We start from the raw sequence: 20,179 nt of genomic DNA on the forward strand, positions 1-20,179 counted from the left end.
TAATGATCGAATGGTATACTAAAATCGTGTGTGGTGCATTTGATTTGCGTGCGCACGGCCTCATTCGTGACTACCAAGATTTTCATCGCGATGGAGGTCGATATAGTTTAAGATCTACTGACGATTCCGAGTATTTAGCTAAATCGCGGTGCTAAATCGCACTTAGTTAATTGATCACAGAAACGTTCACGTTTTGTGCGCCCACGAACTATGACGAATAAACACCACACATGGAAACTTTTGGGGGCGGGGTGATCAATCATTTTTCCGCTTGAAATTACAAACTTAAAAAATGTTTGCTGTGCTATCACAAATATGCATTCCGAAAATAAAGCTAGAGATTTAAGATTTTTTATTCAAATAGATGTTCTTTATTGTCCATTTCTTTTATAATGTACTGAAAAAAAAAATTTGGTCCTTCATCTTTGGTCATTCTTTCATCGAAGCATCATATATCGCAAGCATGGAATATAAGAATATACATTATAAGAAAATACGTGGTCTAGTATAATTTCATTTCTCAATCGATAGTGCATTCAATGAAGTGTACACAACAAGTTCTTGTTTTATACGCACTTATCTTATAAAAAAATGGCCAACAAACATTCAGCTCATTTCTTGAAACTTGTACGTTAATAATATAAAAATACAATTCTGCAATATTATACATTTACGTAGACTGTCCTCGCACAGTTAACATTTCACATACGTAGTTACACATTGACGACAATTATAGTTTTTACGAAAAAAAATTCTGCGAAAAATCTCCATAAACGCGTCAATCTTACAAGTCAAATAACATTTGTAAAAGTCGTAAAAATCAAATAATATCAGCTAAGTAAATTATCTAGATATATTTGTGCTTGACAATCATTGTAATTACGATTTTCTATGAAACGATAAAGCTACCGGTGAATAATTCTCAGCATGAAAAGTCAAGAATATTATACAGAACACTGATCGGAGGAGTTGAAAAAAAGCAGTCAGTCTCAAGTCAAATAAGCACACACGTGTTGCGCGTACGTCCGTCGAATGCACAAAGACCTTTCGCGAATGAAATATTGAAGTCTCGTCTATGAGCGTAACGACGACGAGAAGACGCGAGTTTGTTCTTTTTATTTATTCTCTTTTTTTATTCCTGCTCTACTGTATCTTCTGTATCAAGAATATTCTTCAGACAGAACGGTTGGAAAGCATATCCTTGGCCAACGTAAAACTTGCTCATGAATTCAACCCTTCAAATAGAATTGATCAAACCAATTGAGTTTATTAATAGGTCTTTGACAAAAAATAAAAGGTGTACCAATCATTGAACAATATCTTACCAGTGAAGGCGAAGTGTGTGAAGGAAAGCTGACAATCCTTCCATCATAACAAGTATAGCTAGCGTAAAGAATGCCCATGCGCCAAAAATGAAAAAGAGGACCACAGCCTTGACGTACTCGCCATCATTGGCGCCCAATCCGAAGTGTAACACCATAGTCCACAAAACCTCGGACAATTGGGCATGAGCAAGAGACAAGGCCCAAAGACGCAAATATGAGGCAGTGTGTGATATTGTCGACAGCACGTACTCAATTGTGTGGATCACTTGATGGATCATGACTTCGCCAAACGCATCGTCGTGGCTGTCGTGGCCACCGTCGTTACTATTCGCTGCTGCTACGCTTTGGCTTGTTGCGCCATTACTAGTTTGTAACTCGATGTCTTGGGAACCGGCTGATCCATTTGTCTACAAATTTTTTTTGGAAATCACTTATAGTTTTAGAAAGCATTTTAATTGCCCGTATTGTATTGATCACTCACATAAACCTTTCCTTTATTGCTTTTTTTAATGCAAAGTATGTAGAGCGGTTTTCCAAGTAGCATTATTGGTATACATGCTAATGCAACGAATACGAAAATTTTTTGCATTAATTCCTGATGATTAAATATATTTGAACGACATCCTTTAAGTGCTTTGTTCTCTTGAAAGATCATCATATTGATGAAGATTACCAGGATAGATGGAGCGCAACTTTCACTCCAAACCCCTTTAAAGTGAACAAATATGTAAATATTCGTAAAATTCTAATAATATTTCTAAAAAATGAAAAAAATGATAACTCACCTTCATTCATTCTACTATACAGTATCCATTTTGTGAACATCAGTGTCACCAAATACGCAAATAAGAGCACCAAGAAGATTAATTGGGGTAGAAACTCGAGAAAAAAGCTAGCATATTTTTTGAAATGACTGAAAAAAATTAGGCCATTTCTGAATTAACTATTCCTTCGAAAATTGAAATACCAAAACTTACAATATATTGACAACGTTCATACAAACTCCAAATATCATATGCACAACTCCAAATATGATGGAAAGTTTCATTTTGTAAGAGTTGAGGAATATAATTTTGTTATCAGCGAACATCCAAATTGGATCCATGCCAATTGGGTAAGGATCGCCTCTGTAATAGCTTTTAGGATCAAGTATAATCTTATGAGTTTGTATATCTTTGAATGTTATATCCTTCGGAACAATCCAAGATGAAGGGATGTAGGCCCTTATGGATTTGGAAAATACGTCATTGTAAATGATTCCCGTATATATGGAAAACATGCCCATGAGCAAAATGATGTAGCGACCACCAAAGAAAATATTCCATATTTCGTTGTTCGACTTTTGCGCTTGCAATTTCTTCTCCCAGATAACCATATAGGCACCGAACAACAGTATTATGAGGCCTACCGTAGTATACATATTGTTTGAAATATCTATGTTCACGTAAGAATATCAAGAGATCTTTTCTTACCGTGACCAGCATCACCAAACATAATAGCAAACAAAAATGGGAAGGTCACAATGGTGTAGAGCGCTGGATTAGCTTCGCGATAAGAAGCAATACCATAGGCATCGATGAGATTTTGAAAACCTCTTGTGAACTTATTTGTTCGATTAAAAGTAGGAGGATCCTCATCGGTGTGAATCACGTTAAGGAACGAAGGAATGGAGTTACCGCAAAGACGCTGAAGTAACAAAAAAATTTTCAACGTGTTTTTTGTAATTGAATCACAAATATTTACTAGACTTACCGATCCTTCAGTCAAGCAATGTTGCACAACAGTGAGATCAGACATGGGAACCCAACACTCTCCGATAAGACACTTTTTCGATACATCCATGTTGAACAAATTCATTGTGTGGTAAATTGCTTTCATCTTTCGCACCATAATAGTCCAGTTTGGCAACTCCTTGGCAACGCTATGAAGTACGCGTTGACGGTGATCATGAGTTTGATTCAATACCTAAGAGATATTCCGTTGAAAATAAATCATGTATATACTATGTTAAAATTGAATTTTCCGAAACGCTTACTAAATTGAGATCCTCAAGTCGAGTCCTCACTCCTTTGAGCATTTCCATACGCTCAGAGTGACTGTTAGGACAAGGATATAAGGAGGCGTGGAATCCACTGCAAACTTTTTTGATACGACTTTTTAATTGTTCACCTTGGAAAAAGGCTACAAAGGCAGTTTTGAAGATTTCGTTTCCCTGTAAAAACATCCCTAGGTGATAATGTTCGTTTTTTTGGTAAATTAAAATTTTCGACATACCGTGTTCGGATCCTCAAGCGGTTTTTCCAAACTTGCCTGACGCAGGAAGACATTACCACGCGAAATACGCCATAACATACGTTCGAATGCTGGCATACGCTCGCGATTGATCACTCCAGCAACGAATCTGGAAATGAAGGAAGACCAAACTTACGAGATTGCTTCAAAAGCTTACTGTTTCCCTCTGAAATCCAGTCCAATCGTTGTCCTCTGGCTGATCTCGCAATTGAGCCTTTCCTCCAGTTTATTGATGCATATTCCTTTTCTACTCTCTGTCTATTCAACTATTTGATTTTTATAATCACATAGAAATTATAAAAATCATTTATTTTCATGTATAAAAACCAAAAAGCATTATAGACAGAGAGCTGCAGTATTCTGCTCGTCACAGAACGGCAACTTACTCAAGACGTCCACGCTGACTGGTATTCTGCATCTCCTCGTTGATAAGAGCACGAGTGATCGAGTCGTTGGCCTCTTCCTGTTGATACAGAAGGAACGAACCTTGATTCTTCGACAAAACGTGAGCACCGATTATACGATGGTGATTCACTCGTATTTACAAGTTGCCGAAATACAATTAACTACCTCCGTAAAGAACACCTGGGTTTTCTCCAGTACATGGCGCAACTCCATTAGTTCCAAATAATTGCTCTTCAGGTTTACCGCATTTTGACTCAACTCCAGGATGTCGTGCTCTGTCTTCTCTATTCTCGCCTGTATTCATTGAAATTTTAGTAATGTGAAAAAAGCAATACGAAAAAGCCCCGAAAATACGTGTATGTGAGGGGAATAAACTTAATTCCAATCAATAATTGAAAGTTCGATTACCTCGAGATCAATAATTTCGCGAGGATTAGGTGCTCGAGGCAACTCGCTAAGGTTATCCTCGATAGGCACATTGTCCTTTTTCACTTCGGCTTCGATGTACCTAAGTTTTCTTTCCATTTCATCGCAACGACGCACCTCGTTAACGAACTTCCGTTGGAAGTAATTGACATCGCCGTTGAGCTGTGAAAAAAGATTATATTTCAAGATTGACATTGGCCATATGAGACGGCTGAGCAGAAAAAAATAAATCGACGCGCAGATACTTACGTCGCGAAATTGAACGGTGCCGGTCTCGCCAAGCTCTGAGACCGAGAGATAAGCTGCTTCTGGCTGAATGAACAGCTGGCACAAGGCCATCTCTTCGCTTCTGAACATCGCCCCCATCTTCGTCGAGGGCGTTCAGCGCTTTTTTTTTCACTTGCTACCCCTGCAATTCACAATTGTTTGCTTGAATTTTTCACATTTTCAGTCGTATATTCTTTGCGCTGTTTGCCGATCGAATTGAAACGGGCTTTTTGATTTATGAGCGATCTGATTGTAGTGTTGACTTTGAAAGTCTTCTCCGTATTTCTTTTTTCATAGAACTGCGTGTATAATTTATTTGAAGAAAAACTTCATATTTCTGGATCGATCAATAGACTTATGAATTCAATAAAAAGGTATAAATAAGTGAGAATGAGCTTCGATTGAAAAATGTTGTTGAAAAAATTAACTTTCCGCTGCAACAATTGAATATTCTGAGAACCAGTAATATTTCATCACCTGACGTTTTTTAACCAGCCATGTGATCTGCTACAATGAAAAAAAAAGAAAGAAAAGAATGTTTTTTTCAAGTCATGCCACAAATCATCTAATCGGATAAACTACGGTCATTGAATCTGTCACGCACTGCTTATTCGCGAGTGCACGCATGTGACTCTTTTCCTGTCGCTACTCTATTTATTCTATTATTAATTTTAATCACAAACTATTTTTGGCTATTCTATATTAATACTACTGTGTGGAGTTTGAATGCACAAAGAAGTAATTTAAAGTTAGCTAATAAAGTAAAGAATAGAAATCTGATTATAATTCAATGTTATTATTATCGAATCATCTTTTGTCGCAAACTTCATCATATTCATGCGTTAAATAAGTTTATTACCGTTTCAAGGATTCGTCATTATTTAAAAATTAACGGCGCTTTACAAGATAACGACCGTGTAGTTCTGTCGACCGACATTCTGTATCTTGTTCGGTATAATCTTATCTACGGTGGTCTAAAAAAGTTTATTAACATTCCTGCATTGATTTTTTCTACCTTTTCTCAATTTTTTGTATGTTTTATTAATGTCACGGTGACGCTGTTCAACAAAATTTGAATTAAATCCGAATGGAACTTTTCAGAAAAGCAAAAGAACAACGGCAATTGATTGAAGCAAAAAAATGCCCCGCGAGTTTATATAAATTACTTCGTATCAAAAACAAGCAATGAATAATGAACGATAATCATATAACAGTGTAAAAATCGATCTACAAAGTGGAGAAAGCGCGAGTAATTGTGATTTCACTACTTACAAAAATGATACCTCGATCAACTGTAACAACGAAGAGGCCAGTTTATAAAACAACGACAGATAACAAAAATAACATTTTCGTTGTCTATTTTGTCAACGGATGAGTGAAAAACTTGGCAACGGAAAATTAACACAAATATAACAGGTCGCACATTTACATTTACCTCCTTGACTTATTAATCAAGATGGCGCTGATTATTACATAAATTGTTCTCTTAACTCTGTGTGCTGCCTTATCTTTCACACGCGATCAAGCGAGATAAAGTAGCAACTTGAAATACTTAGTTGAAGAAGCAAATTAATTGAAATGTACAATAATCATGACGAAACATTGCGCAGTCGTTTAAATTTTTCCAAATGGACAAAAATTTCTTGACTGTCGAGCGAAAGAATTAAAAAACCAATCAGCTTGGAGAGTAGGAAAAAATTTATAATTCGCTTAGTCAATAAAAAATCACGAGCACTTTTACCTTATCAACTCCAAAAGTAAAAGACAGAAGAAAAAAAGGAAGGAGAAAATAACTTCTACATATACGTATATATAGAACCGCGTACAACAACTGAAGCATACCTTGGGTTAGGCTTTAGCCGGCTCACGTGCTAACCACGCGCTTCTAACAATGAGCGAATGTCTATATAAGAAAAGCTCGGGAGAGCGTGTAGGGCATCGACTCGTGTCATTCAAAGTTCATCCTTTTTGGTTCACTTACCCGAGCGGCCGCCTCTAATAAGGGTTGATTCTTTTTTCTCGATATATATATATATATATATATATATATATATATATATATATATATATATATATATGTGTGTGTGTGTATACGCAAGCCAGCTAACTTCCATTAAAATCTCGCTCGCGTGCTCTTTTCTGACGCTATTGTTTTATCGAAAAAGCATCGTGCATTAGTTGAATATTTACCGAGTTTAATTATTCTTGTCTTTAAATAGTTAAAGCACACGGGGTTTCCGCGATAAGCCAATGCTGAAAATCTTTCGTTAAAACTTACGTACAACAATATTTCCTTCTTTGTTTATTCAAATGTCCTGTTTAGAAAAAGCACAGACAATGTGACGCACAGTATCCCATTGGTTTTTACGCAGCAGTAAACGAAGCAATCACGTCGAAAAAAAGCAAAGTAAGTTCACACATAGAAACCGTGAAAGAATAGTGAAAAACTCGCAGCACTCGGCACGTTCACGGGTTCGCAACTGCCGTGTGCTCACGAACTGTATTGTACCTGGTCTGGTAAGGGGGGCATAACGAGAAAAAAAACGGTAGAGCAATCTGCGTCGGAGACGTCAAGTAGATAAGAGATTCCCCTACCCTTTTTTGGGTGTACAAAGCGCGCGCAAGTCTTATCTTTCTCTCTTGATGGCTTGTCCACAGTCGACACGTGAAATAGTGAGAGAGGGGTGGGGGATAAGAGAGAGAGAGAGAGAGAGAGAGAGAGAGAGAGAGAGAGAGAGAGAGAGAGAGCCCGACTATGACTATTTCTCTAGATCGCTCGCTGTACTATATACACAACTTTTCTATAGGTGTCGTACCTGTAATAAATTTTCTTGTTTACAAAGCTCAATCAATCAGTGCGTGTACGTGCCACCGCGATGAGTACAACTAGTGGGAAAAAAGAGATACGATTTTTTTTCACTTGGACTTCCGGGACGAGAGGCATTGTAAATTCGATGCATGAAAAACAGCAACCTACAGCTCGATGAGTCAAGATTTGAGATGCTAGATAAACAACACATTAAGGATGCGGGTGGGGGCACCACGTGAAAATACGAGTATATCTTTACGTAATTGTTATTTGCTGTCGGAAAAGTTATGTGCGTACTGTCTATGTGTCGACGGCATTCGTAAAATTTGTGTATGAATACTGCTTTTTGAAATTGAAAATGGAAAACCGCGTATAGAGCTGTTGGTTTTTCTCATCGTGTCTTTCAATGTTGCATTCACAGAAGTCGTTTTCTTGTATTGGAAAAAACTGACATAAGTCCTAGTCCCTGACACAAAGTATACGTGTGAAAAAAAATAGACGAAATGATTCATACGCCAGAGAGTAAATCGCCAAATGACATGTAACGACGCAACGACCGAGGTATAGGCAAATAATTGAACTTCCTGCGAAAAAATAACACAGGCATATTTGCTGTTTATTATCTGACGTTTCATCACATCGTAATCTCGTTCACGTTTGCTTTACAATACTGACCTCCTAACATCCTTTGATGCAACCTTCCTCATAATGCTCGTGGTGCACAGATACAAATCAATGGTTTCACCCGTTGTGTATTTTTCAATACTTCCGAATAACTAACGACAAAGAATTTAAATGCAACAAGAATAACATGAAAATTAGAATTTCATTAGAAGCACCACTTAGAACAACAGAAAAATGCGATTTTCAGTTTCTTATTTTAAGTAAACATTGCCAGCCGATGGTCTTACGCAAGTAGCTTATCCTTATCCCCAGTGCCATCGAGCCAACTGTATTATGCAAACACGAAAATTATTATTACCCATTTTAAACGTTTACGGCTGACTCGACAACGCATGATCACTGTTCTGCGGGTTCGAGCGCGAATATGCTCATAACCTTCGTGCTTCTTAACTTAAAACACATTTTCCTTGATTAACGTCACAGCGACTTATCAGTCTGTATGAAATATTGAGCATGTCGCGGAGAATTTTTCTCGAGGTAACTTGAGTTTTCGACATTCGAAAGTGGTATGCCTTCTATCAGGTTAGCACGTTCAAGCCAGTCTTCTAAAAATACACCGACAAATGATTAATGCAACGTTCTCCATTCGTTAATTACTTGCTAAATAAAACTATTTACCGCGATGTCGTTTCCACTATTTTTCTATGGCAAATTTTCTAGCTACACAAAATTAACTAGGAATGATTTGTAACATCAAAACCATAGCGCGATCATCAGAAAATATGTGTCCAGAAATTTCAGAAAACGTGAGCTGAGCATGATGGCAATCGCACGCGTCCGAGTTACGGTCATACGGTCATTTATCATAGCATCCATCAAAGTCCACTCGGAAAAGCTGCTATTGTCGTTGGCATTTGGGCGCGGAAACGTGAGTGGTATTCGAAATAAAACAAGAAAGAGAGGTTCGCGCATCGCCGTATTTCTCTCCAGTAAAAACTACATTTCATAATGCTAATTTACCCAGCGATAAATGTGCGCTAGATTATTTTCCATAGTCTGTGATTGGAGAAAAAGCGTCATAACTGAAATGACGATCCCGCACGATCGATGGCACACGGGAGTGCAGTAGAAAAAAGAAAAGAAGTAGTAAATAAACGTCAGCGTCTGAGTCATGGTCCTTATTCTCGCACGTAAGGGCCCTTCGACGGTAAAGCCGCTTCGCGAAGCGACCACCAGATGTCGCAATTTCACTCGCATACGAGTTAACTCAGTTCTAGCATATAGCCGAGCACCTCGACATCGCTCTTTACATCCTTGTCTAGTGGGAGCATAGTATTCAATGAGCGTTTAGCGAGGGTACTGATGCTGACACCATTTGACATTAAATCAATCCGCATCATCGAGACAGAATTATATCTCGTATGGATGCAATTTTTGGGGAACCCCTTTACTTTACAAGGGGTTGATTTATGATGTTTGGTATGATCAAATGGAAAAAAAATGTCATATCGTTGGGTGAGATTTTTTAATATTCTCATTATTTTCGTAATATTTATTTTTCAAACAATTGTACTGTACTCAGGATTTTCGAGCGCGATTATTAAATATTTAACTTGTACTTAGAGCCAAGCCTGTCCATCTAACATCGAGCGTGACTACTTATCCACTTAAACTTATAGTTAGGCTAACATAACGATCAATGACCGTGCGGCACAACGTGTCCGCGCGCACGTGTGTGCATTGGAGCCGAGCGAGCGATCGATAAAGTAAGTACCTGCCGTCGACAGGGAAAGAGCGCGCATAGCGAATAAAAGGAAGACTTGTGGTGTAATATGTCGCACGAAAGCCTGGACTACTTTGTTATTTTCATTGCTGTTGCTGGAATTCTCGGCAGTTAGTGGCGAGTCGGAATACCTATAAATGTTTATTCGCGCGTTCGTCGCTAAGCAGCTCGCCGCTGTTACGCGAACACTCATGAATTTATTACACCCATTTTGACAGTAGAATACGTATAGAAGCGCGCTTCCGCCATCGGATGAATGACATTGAAGTGGAAATATCCGCGATGCGTCTTACACGTACTCTTTATAATTGCAATACGTCCCTCGTCACGTGCAACGGAGAGAATGGACACGGAGGGTAATGTGGGTCAGCGGTCTAGTTACTAATTTGCGGCTTCCGCGAGCGTCCTTGCCTCTACGTGTATTTTCGCATTCGCCTGCAGCTTCAACTCCCTTTAGCGTTGCGGCTGAAACGCGCAGTCGCGCGATTTAGAAATGCATTTTCCATTCCCTTTTTTGTTTTTGACGCGGGCGTGGTGCACATGGTTGAGCGGATTGCCCTCTTATTTTCAATCAACGCCGCGCGTTACGAGAGCCGGAGGAATGGAATAACAAACTTTGAATTCTTTCGCGCTCCGCGGCAAACAAACCCACGGCCAATTTTAGTGGCGCACGCGAGAGATAAACCGTTTAATACGATCCGAGGATACGTAACCACCGAATTCGCGCGGAGTTTGCGCGATTAATTGGCCTTTGCGCAACAATGACGAATCGATCGAGCGGTGTGTTTTAAAATCGATCGACGTGACGGGAAAAAGAAAACGCCCCGCCTTTAATTCACAAAGCAGTCATAAATATGCAAAGGACATTCTCTAAATATTTATCGATCTATTTTACGAAAAGAGTGAAAAGAGGCTAGCCACTCCGCATATCCCTGCCCCCTTCTATGTAGCTCAATAATCACAAGTACACACACGCGCGCGTACTTACATGGAAAGAAGGCTTGTCCTTCATCCAGTTGCGACTCACCTGCAGACAGGGAATGAGTAACTGATCGATCGTTGAGCTGACACACAGCCTGCGCGAAAAATCATGAGAGCGCCTTTAGGCTTCGTTAAAATTAACGGGGCGCAAACGAACGATCCGCTAGGTCTTTTCTTCTTCGCGTATATACAGATATCGTGTGTTATTAGGTAATACACACGAGGGTGATATACCGAGGGCGAAAAAGCTGTAGCTTTTCTTATTCGTGCTACGAGTGCGCGCGACCCGGAAATTGAAGGCCAATAAAAGAGCCAGTGAGTTTACCGTGGCTCGGATAAATCGAGGGTGTGGGACCTTATTCTTCGTTTTCCGAAAATATTTTTTTTTTTGTCCTGTCACGCCGAGTGGTGCTCGGGTTATTCCTCACTGATTCTTTCTTTGTTTTTGATTATGTGCGTGTACTCTGCCACTAAGACTCTTTTATCATCGATAAATTTCTCAGCCGGCTCCTTCCAAATCTAACGCCACTCGTAATGAATGTAGCGCGAGAAAAAATTATTTGGAAAGCAATAGTTTAGCGCGTGATTGTTTTCTCGATAAGGCTCGGTCAAGAATTCATTGCCCAATTCGATAAGAAAAATCAACGAAGAGGCGCTGCCAATCGTCTGGCTGTACACAAGTGATCTACGTATTTAAAATTCACGAAATTCATAACGGCGAGACAAATCGACGAGGCGTGTCGTCAATTACGAAAGTCAAGGCAAAGCTTTATCGTACTCCGGCACCAGTGAATAAAACATCACGCGCTCGCTACTGCCTAAACAGAGAATCGGCTTCGATGGGGACCTTCATTGGCAATTAACGACTTAATGACTCTAATGTCCAAATGTCCATCGGCATAATCTTATCTCAATCTTGCACGCGCGCGCGTGAGTGTGATAGTGTGTGTGTGTGTGTATGCGTGTGCGTGTGCGAACTACGAAGCGCACGCGTCAAAAAAAGCTTTCCTCTCACTTGTTTGTGATGTCACGCGTATCTTCCAAAGTCTTTTTCTGTGTCAAAAAAACAGAAAAACAATAAGCTCGTGATGATATTGTAACTGCGAACAGATAAAAAAACGCCCGGTGCTGATTAAGCTAATCAAGAAATATCTTTAGCTCGTTTGATCGACAAAAAAAAACGAAAAAAAAGAAAAAGGAGAAGCAGCTTTGCCAGTTCGTTCAGGTATATAATTTCATCGGACGCGCGCACTTTTCTCGTTTAATGCTGAATCATTGCCGCTGCCACGATAGAGTTATAATAGCAAAATTTTCTTAACGCGACGTTTTTACGTTGGCAAACGGATGAGGAAAGCTCGTCTCGTTTGACACAGGCTCTTTAGTGTGACGATCTCGGAAGTGCGAGCGAGGCTCAGATTTCAGGCCTGTCTAGCGCGAAACGAAAAAGAAAAAAAAGGGAGAAAAAAAGAGCGCAGCGCACGCGCGAGATCACGATACACGATTTATAAGCGAATCACAAATAGAATTCACTCCCTCGATTTAAATTCGAAAAGTATCACGGTGAGCTATTTTCGCACTTCCGGCGCTCGTACCGCCGTGGACGCGATAATGCGCGCACATTCTTCGCCCGTCCCTGCGCACGTCGATGTGTGTGCATAAATTGAAAATCCTTTCGACCGCACGCGGATCATGTGTAGCTAAACTTCCAATTGAAAGCTTGGCGGTTGTGCAGCTCGCGGACGCGCGCAATGACGAATCTAGGCAAATCGTGGTCGCCCGTTCATCTAGTTATTCAATCCAATTACGCTGGCAATGTCCATGCCGACGAGTCGAATGGCATACATCACACATGCGCCAATTCAAATGGAAAAGTTTTGCCTCGTCAAACTATATTAGCTTTGATTAAACTTGCTTCGAGTACTTGAACGCGCTACCGTTTTTATCGAGTGAATTCAGTCGAAACAAAACGATAAATTTTAAAATAATAACAGAGCCTAATTATTCTCACAGGAAACGAGACTTTCTAAATAGGTTTAACCGATACGACGCTCAGAAAGTCAACGAAATTAAATCTCGCTCGCGCGTTCACGTAACCAAATATTTAATCGTGCAAAACAACTATACACACTGTCGCGTTGCAATCAAAGGGTGATCAAATATCCTCTCAGCGTGTTTAGTCCACACGGCTCAATCGTATATCGCTTACCGGCTCTTTCCGATTTAATAAGCTCGCGATCGGCGTGAGATAAGCACGTCCGCGCGGCCGCTCTCGCCACCGTCGTGACAGAATTGAAAAGAGCGCGGCAATTATCAACCGACGTCCCGGACTAGCGATTCACCACAGGTCGCGCAACGCTCGTTGTTATTGGCCCGATATCTTTGAGGAGGGAACCGCAACGCGCTCGGCCCGCAGCGCAAGCGACAAAACATGCGTGTAATTAAGTTACACTAGATGCTTGTCGTGCTCGAGCCAATTAAAACCCTGATAGCTGATCCTTGTGCTCGAGTATATCGTTTAACCGCGCGGCCAGTCGATAACAGATGTATGCTAAGAGCGACTTTACCCAGATTCCTGGGCTCAGGATAGTTGCGAGCGCGGTGCATCATGGAGCACGTGGCTTGCGCTGTTAGCGCAATTGCAGCACGTGACCCGTCGCAGCCGGAGCTCAGTGGGTCAACTCAGTGCCGACGACCGGTTCGTTCGTTAGCTAGCTTTGTAGCTTTACGCGACAATAACTACTAAGAGGCCCTCGTACTCCGGCAGAATTCGTCGAAATTGCATTACATCTGCATTTACGCGTCAGCTGCGGTTAGTTCGCGGCGCGGTTTCCCTCTGGTTTTTTTACCGAAGGGTAGGATATAGATTATAGGAGGGATCGCTCGCATGACGAATGGTGCGTTCGTATCTCTTTGTCGAAATATGTAACTTACGATATTACTCATATCTATTTTGTTACTATTAAATGTTAACTTGTAGAACAAATCAATCGTCTTTCTTAACAATAACCACTTTTAACCATATTAGTTGAAGTTACATTATTACGTTATTACCAGCTAACTCTCTTTAATCATTACTTGCCTCTATCTTGTCGTACACGCAATTATCGAAACAACTTTCTTGATAATTATTCGACTTTGTGCAGTGTAATAGATCGATCGTGACCCTCTCATAAATAAACTAGCTATTTTTGAAATGGAAAGCAAAAACTCTGCTCCGACATAGTTTCGCTCATAGCCAAAAGCTCGTAAAGCTTGCTCTCGCGCATTAGTCGCAATTCGAATTAACGATAATTCCTCTTGGCGCTATAAACTTCTCTTTTTGAAAACAATAATTCGACTGCGCGCAATCGTAAAATGTGTTTCAAAACACACGCGCGCGCACGCGGCGAGAGTTTTTATTCGCACTTTATGCACTCCTATGAAAACGAAGCCGCAGAGAGCAATTGACTGCGAGAGAAGAAAGAAAGAGAAAAAGAGCGCAGTCGCGAGCCAATTGCATGCTTTGACGCGCGTGGTTTCTCTCTCTCTCTCTCTCTTTCTCTCTTTCAACCTATTTCCAGCTCGAAAATAGAATCCCGCCTAGTTGGTGCGGGCGCGACAATGCTTCGTTGTCGACGATGACGTATAAACGATTTTGCGTTCCGATCGCATTCCACAAATTTCCATGGGCGCTCCAGTTTACTCTCTCCCTTTTTCCTTGCTGCCGGCGCGCGCTCTCATCGTTACCCGGTAAATAGAGCTCTCCATTAGCGTCCGTCGCGTAATTTTTTTTAACGAATTATGTAACGCTGCGCACGCTCGCTTTCGCTCGTTGATCGCTTTTACTTTTTTCGACGCGACACTCGCGCTGGAAAAATAAAAAAAGAGAGGTATTTTCCTCTTTCTTTCTCTCTCTCTCTCTCTCTCTGTCACGGGTTCTCAATTAGTTCGTCACGAATTGCCAGCAATAACCGCGCTGTTACGAGAGCGCGGCAATGACGAATGCTAATCCTGAAGTCCGAGCATCAAGCTCATGGGTACATGAAAAACTCAGCATAGACGAAGACCGATAGAGAGAAAGAAGGAGAGGACGTATGTATTTTTACGAGTCACGGCGAGACAGAAAAAAACTTCTAATCTCGGCTGATAAAATAATCACCGCTTGAATGAGCGTTCGTACACGCTGCCACTTCATTCAATCGTCAAAATTTGCTTTTTCACATTCAAAGGGAGTCAAAAACTCACGCTACGAGTTGTACGTTCTTTTTTTTCTGTAGAAAGTAGCAAGCAACACTCACCGATCGAAAGAAGCCGCACGCGAAGCTACAGGGTGGATAAGAAAAAAAAGAAACGGCCGAGCGGTATGTAATAATTCACTGAGGTATCACCATGGCCACCACCACTAAACCACCACTGCGGCGACACACACTGCTCTATCCACCGGCGTGCGTAGCAAGGCACTACTGCGCGGCTGCGGCGGCGGCGGCGTCGACGGCGGGCAGCGACGCGAGTGAAACCGTCGCGCGGACGACTGTAAACACGCTCGAGCTACAACAGCTGATCGCCTTGGCGGCACGGCATCCCCTCTTCCTCGACTTACAGTCCGTTAGCCGGTGGTCTTGCGTATATCTGCGCAACAAACCGAGTGGGCGCACTCTATTAAAGACTGTGCTCGAGTTTCTCTCTCTCTCTCTCTCTCTCTCTCTCTCTCTCTCTCTCTCTCTCTCTCTCTCTCTCTCTCTCTCTCTCTCTCTCTCTCTCTCTCTCTCTCTCTCTCTCTCTCTTCCTCTCGTCCACGTGTATTTTAACATTTTTGTCAATGACGTCGGCTTCTAACCTTTTGTAACGGCAGTAATTCACGCGAGCTCCCTTTCTAGGGAGGGGGGGGGGAGATGATATCTTTCCCTCTTTATTTGTCGCCCCGTGTGCAAGGCAAAACTAAATTTACGCTCCTATCCCAGCGGATCGATATCGACAATTAGCTGCCACGTGTTCCATATTAACTGGCTACGTATTTTTATTACGAGGGCAAATTTTTTCTTTTCGCCGAATGACGAAGGGAGAAAAAAGCAGTTACTTTTTTGCTGACAAAATGGAAAGGTTATTGATTGATTGAGTACTTTTTGTGCGTTGATAAATGCCATAATTTCATTAGACGAGCAACTACTCTTTCAATTTAACAAGTTTTTCGATTACCATAATCCACGTGTCTGAGACATCGGTTGTGATCGTAACTTCCGCTAAACCGTCATAAATGTTTGAATTACTTAATAATCCGCCAAATTTCAAGCAACTTTTATCTGGATTACACTACTCGTGACAAAATAAAAGAAAAAAACAGAACTAAGGTGTTTTTCACCGTCAACTTACTCAAATTCCTGAGGCCTATCGTTGTAAAGCAATTAATCAAAGTGCAAAAAGGCATAGCGCACCAACTTTTATTTATTATTAAAATCTTTGTGTTTTCCCGACTGCAGCAACCAGGTCAATGAATCAGAAGCAATTTGAATCCGCTAATTAATAATGAAAAAATCATTAGTGATTGTTTTCAATCTTATTTATTAAAATATTAAAGTTGACAATCTTACAGGCACATTACTTATTATGCTACAGGATTTATACAATGTATTCACATTGGAGACGATCTAATCTAATCATCCAGCAGTTTCGGCAAACACATAAATTACATTTAACTGTTAAAAATAATAACTCGCCTCATTGACTCATTGACTTTAGAAAGATGTCGGCGGTGTATGAAAGTTGGATACTTTTATGTCATTGGTTGAAGTGTACCGAGCAAGTTGAACGATAGCTTTAGTGTAATCAGTTTTATGTTTATCTGGGGTATATATTATATTTGTTTCCGTAGACTGTAATTATTCCAACATGTCTGATCGGATGCTATCCATGTCACCTGTCATCAGAGTAGGCAGGTACGAGTACTTTTTGAATTGTCCCGACAAAACGCTAATCACTTTGTCATCTCAATAATCCAGCCATTAATTTGTTCCGCCGTCCACTGCCACTGTAAAGCTCATTATTTGCAATAATATCAACATTATGTCATCTTTAAACGAATGTTTCGCTGAATTGATTCACCTTTCTCCCATGAAGGCGGCACATTGTTGTGATGCAACGATAACGGATCATTTAATACTATAGTGGCAAATTCATACTCTGTCGAGTAATTGAAGATCGCAATAGGATCCCAAATCGTCTCGATAGACATAATATCGCGAAACATTATATAATACTATTTTATTGAGTCTATCTGAATTATAATACAAATGAATATTAAAAAAGTAATTTTTAGGAGGTTAGATTGGAATTATTCTGGAACTATTGAAACATTTTTTATAAAAACTAAAGGAACTTTATGCATTGATAATCTCATAATTATTAATAAAATGCGTAACAAAAAAAATAAACGGTGTTACCTTCGATTACTGCTGCATTTATATACGGATAAAAATACATATTCCACGTATAAACTGGTGTATCGGAAAATAACTACTACGAGCTTCCCAGTGCGCAAGCGCTATAAACATTGCAGATTTATCTACTTTGCTGAGCTTTTCAAAAATATACTCTTGACTTTGACAAATTGGAGAATTATAGGAAATTTTTGCGTAACTTCGACGGCGGAAATTAAAAAAACAATCGATTATTTAGAATTTGTCAGCACGTTAGAATGGAAAAATCGTAAATTAAATTATAGCAAAAACCAAAATATAAAATTTTTATAAATGAAAGAATATTGATCAAACCTTTTTCAAAAGTATCCCGTTAATTGTAATAATTGAACAAGTTCAAATAATTATCTTTGAATTTGATACAAAGATATCGCTAGCTCACTCTTTCGGCAAAAGCCTAAATCATTGAAGCAAAGTATTGTACCGTTCAATGGCAACTGTAGGACCAGTTAGCAGTTATAGCAAGGTGTCCAGGTAACTATTCCATATTTTATAGTCTACATACTACAAAGCTGTAATCATTCTTGATATCAAACTACTACATGACGTAATCATCTTAATACTTAAAAATAGCATAAAAATGTACAAGTAGTAAAAATCAATATTGGTCAGCCACTAATTTCCAATAAGTAATAATTTGTTGGAATTGCCAAATATACGTTTCCAAATTAATTTTTTTGATCAAACAATATTTTTGGAATACAACAAAAAAAAACTAGCGTGTTGAACTAAAATTAATTTCACGAGGATAACATGCGTTAATAACATCGATATAAATTACGTATATAACATCACGCGAACGAGGGTTTTTTGCTCATAATGCTTTTTATATTCTGCGTAAACAGCAGAGTGAATGTCAATCAGAGATTCTTCGTACCCTATGCAGGATTTATTGCTGAAGGATGCTTATGATCAATATAATCCCTCATTTGAATAATAGTATATCAAAATGAAGTATTTATGTACTTCATCTAACAATAAAAAAAAGTCACTTCTGTGAGTAAATATTTTAGTCGGACACTCATTTTTTTAATGCTAGTAAAATATTTCTTACTTTCTTTAACTTCCTATAAGCTCGAATTGTAGAAGGTAATTGAAAAAAGTTTTCCACGAGAAAATGTCAATTTCCGCAGAACATTCTATAGACATAAATTTATAGTGACTCTTCACTTGACAGACTTGGTTTTGTGTCATATTTAAATTTATGGAGATCAACCATTGGCTTAATAAATTATCTATGAAAAAGATCATCAGTATCCTATGAATCCAAATTAAGATACAATCCAAATAAAAAAAAATTAAACTTTGTTATTTGGACTCATAACATATTTAGTCTTTAATAAAATTTATAGAAAGCTATGTACTCTAACAAATTCGCTTTGCTTTAATACATTCCATCAATAACTCAAGATACTGTTACTCGAAAGCTTCAACATCTTTACGTATAAGGAAATGTAGTTGGTAAGTGCTAGAAGAAAACCACCTTGAAAGCTTAGATGCGCAACATTAGAGTAAGGTGAAAATTCAAAAGCGCCAAATCGCAATCACGACAAAATCCCTTAACTAATCCCTCGAGTGTGCGACGTATGTATCGTTACACTTGTGCGCTGAATGCCTTTAATGCTCGACGTGACATCAGCCGATTGGCCCCTTACCACAGCCCTGTAGTTTAGACATAGCATCGTATTTGGCAGCTGCTGCTCTGGAAACGGAGGGGCCTCCGAGGGACTGCCGAATCACTGCAGTGTCGCGCCCCGGATGTCCGGCCTCTTCCACCTCCTCCCCTTCCTTATGCTCTCTCTGTCTCTCTCGCTCTCGGAAACCTATTTCGATGACCTATGACACTTTGGCTTTCTCGCGATTTTCCCCATCGCTTGAAATCGTGTCTCTTAAAATTCTCTGCGGCTTTGTACCTTTATTTTTCTTCCCCTCTCTCTTTTTTTCGTTACGCGTACGTCTGTGTACGGAGTTTTCACGATAAATTCGAAATCGATATGCAACGCTCGTGTCTACGTTTTTCAATTGAGAAAACGATGGGGCATTTGCTCTCGTAGCGGTGGTAGTTATGCGGAAATGCTTTTCAGAAGAAAATTAGGTTAGAGATTTTTTTTTCTTTTTTGACGCAGAAAATCGAAGGATAACGGTTAAACTTTTTTTCTAGACAATTGAAATTCAAGAGCTGAACAAAAGGAATTTTTTATGAATCTGTACATATCTATTATTCGCAGATGCCGCTTTTATGATTTTTTTTAATTGCTTTTGATTCATTGTGCTGGTATACTTCGATATTTTCGATCGAATCAGTTCCAATGAAATTATACTTCAACAGAAGGGTCCCCTATTTAATTTATACAATAAATAAAGTGTATCGTTTACGCGCAGCCGTCAGCAATATAACCGAACAGAAGAAACTATTGGGTCCCACGGCAATAGCATTTTGACTTTGAGTATCTTAATATTCGTTCGTGGAGCAGAGCCCGCAGAGGACCTCCATCGCTACCTTCGAGAAGTAATGCCATAAAGCTAAATGTGCATTTCTTCAATGCGATTACCTTTTGTGAGACGGAAGGTCGACGAGCGTATTATCGATACGGAGCGAGGCAGCTGCATTTAGGCAGCTGCAAGTTGGCATGCAAAAGCGCGGCTTTTTTTTGCCCGCACTCGCGGCGGCATGTGCCGCGTCCGAGCCGATTATCGTATTTACATTTTTATTGAAAAATTCCGCGCAATCCCTCCCGCTTCCTTTTTTTTACGTCCGGAGAAGAAGAGCTTTCTTGTTTTTTTTTTATCGCGACAGTGCGAAAAACTTGTACAT

The 20,179-nt window shown here is 39.8% G+C and overlaps 1 protein-coding gene and 1 non-coding gene across 3 annotated transcripts; one reads left to right on the forward strand and one right to left on the reverse strand.

Moving 5' to 3' along the window:
• Window positions 1–355: 355 nt before the first annotated feature.
• Window positions 356–15,423, reverse strand: LOC131664239 (V-type proton ATPase 116 kDa subunit a1). Of its 2 annotated transcripts, none has more exons than XM_058935179.1 (14): window positions 15,190–15,423; window positions 4,698–4,857; window positions 4,431–4,610; window positions 4,188–4,316; window positions 4,004–4,110; window positions 3,600–3,726; window positions 3,361–3,537; window positions 3,078–3,290; window positions 2,798–3,011; window positions 2,303–2,729; window positions 2,111–2,238; window positions 1,807–2,033; window positions 1,326–1,732; window positions 356–1,235 (listed from the first exon to the last, which is right to left on the reverse strand). In XM_058935179.1, the coding sequence occupies exons 2-14, from the start codon at window positions 4,812–4,814 to the stop codon at window positions 1,133–1,135; spliced, it is 2,556 nt and encodes an 851-aa protein (XP_058791162.1). In that variant the 5' UTR covers window positions 4,815–4,857; window positions 15,190–15,423; the 3' UTR covers window positions 356–1,132. The 2 variants fall into 2 exon arrangements, with proteins under 2 accessions (XP_058791162.1, XP_058791163.1); XM_058935180.1 differs by having other exon boundaries at window positions 4,004–4,080; window positions 15,190–15,422.
• On the forward strand, window positions 9,456–9,590 carry LOC131664391 (U4atac minor spliceosomal RNA). Its single transcript, XR_009301935.1, has one exon. It is a non-coding gene; the product is annotated as a U4atac minor spliceosomal RNA (small nuclear RNA).
• Window positions 15,424–20,179: the final 4,756 nt, after the last annotated feature.

The sequence above is a fragment of the Phymastichus coffea genome, unplaced genomic scaffold (genome assembly GCF_024137745.1).
Source record: "Phymastichus coffea isolate CEN01 unplaced genomic scaffold, Cenicafe_Pcof_1.1 PCOF00043, whole genome shotgun sequence".
In the NCBI taxonomy this organism is placed as follows: domain Eukaryota; kingdom Metazoa; phylum Arthropoda; class Insecta; order Hymenoptera; family Eulophidae; genus Phymastichus; species Phymastichus coffea.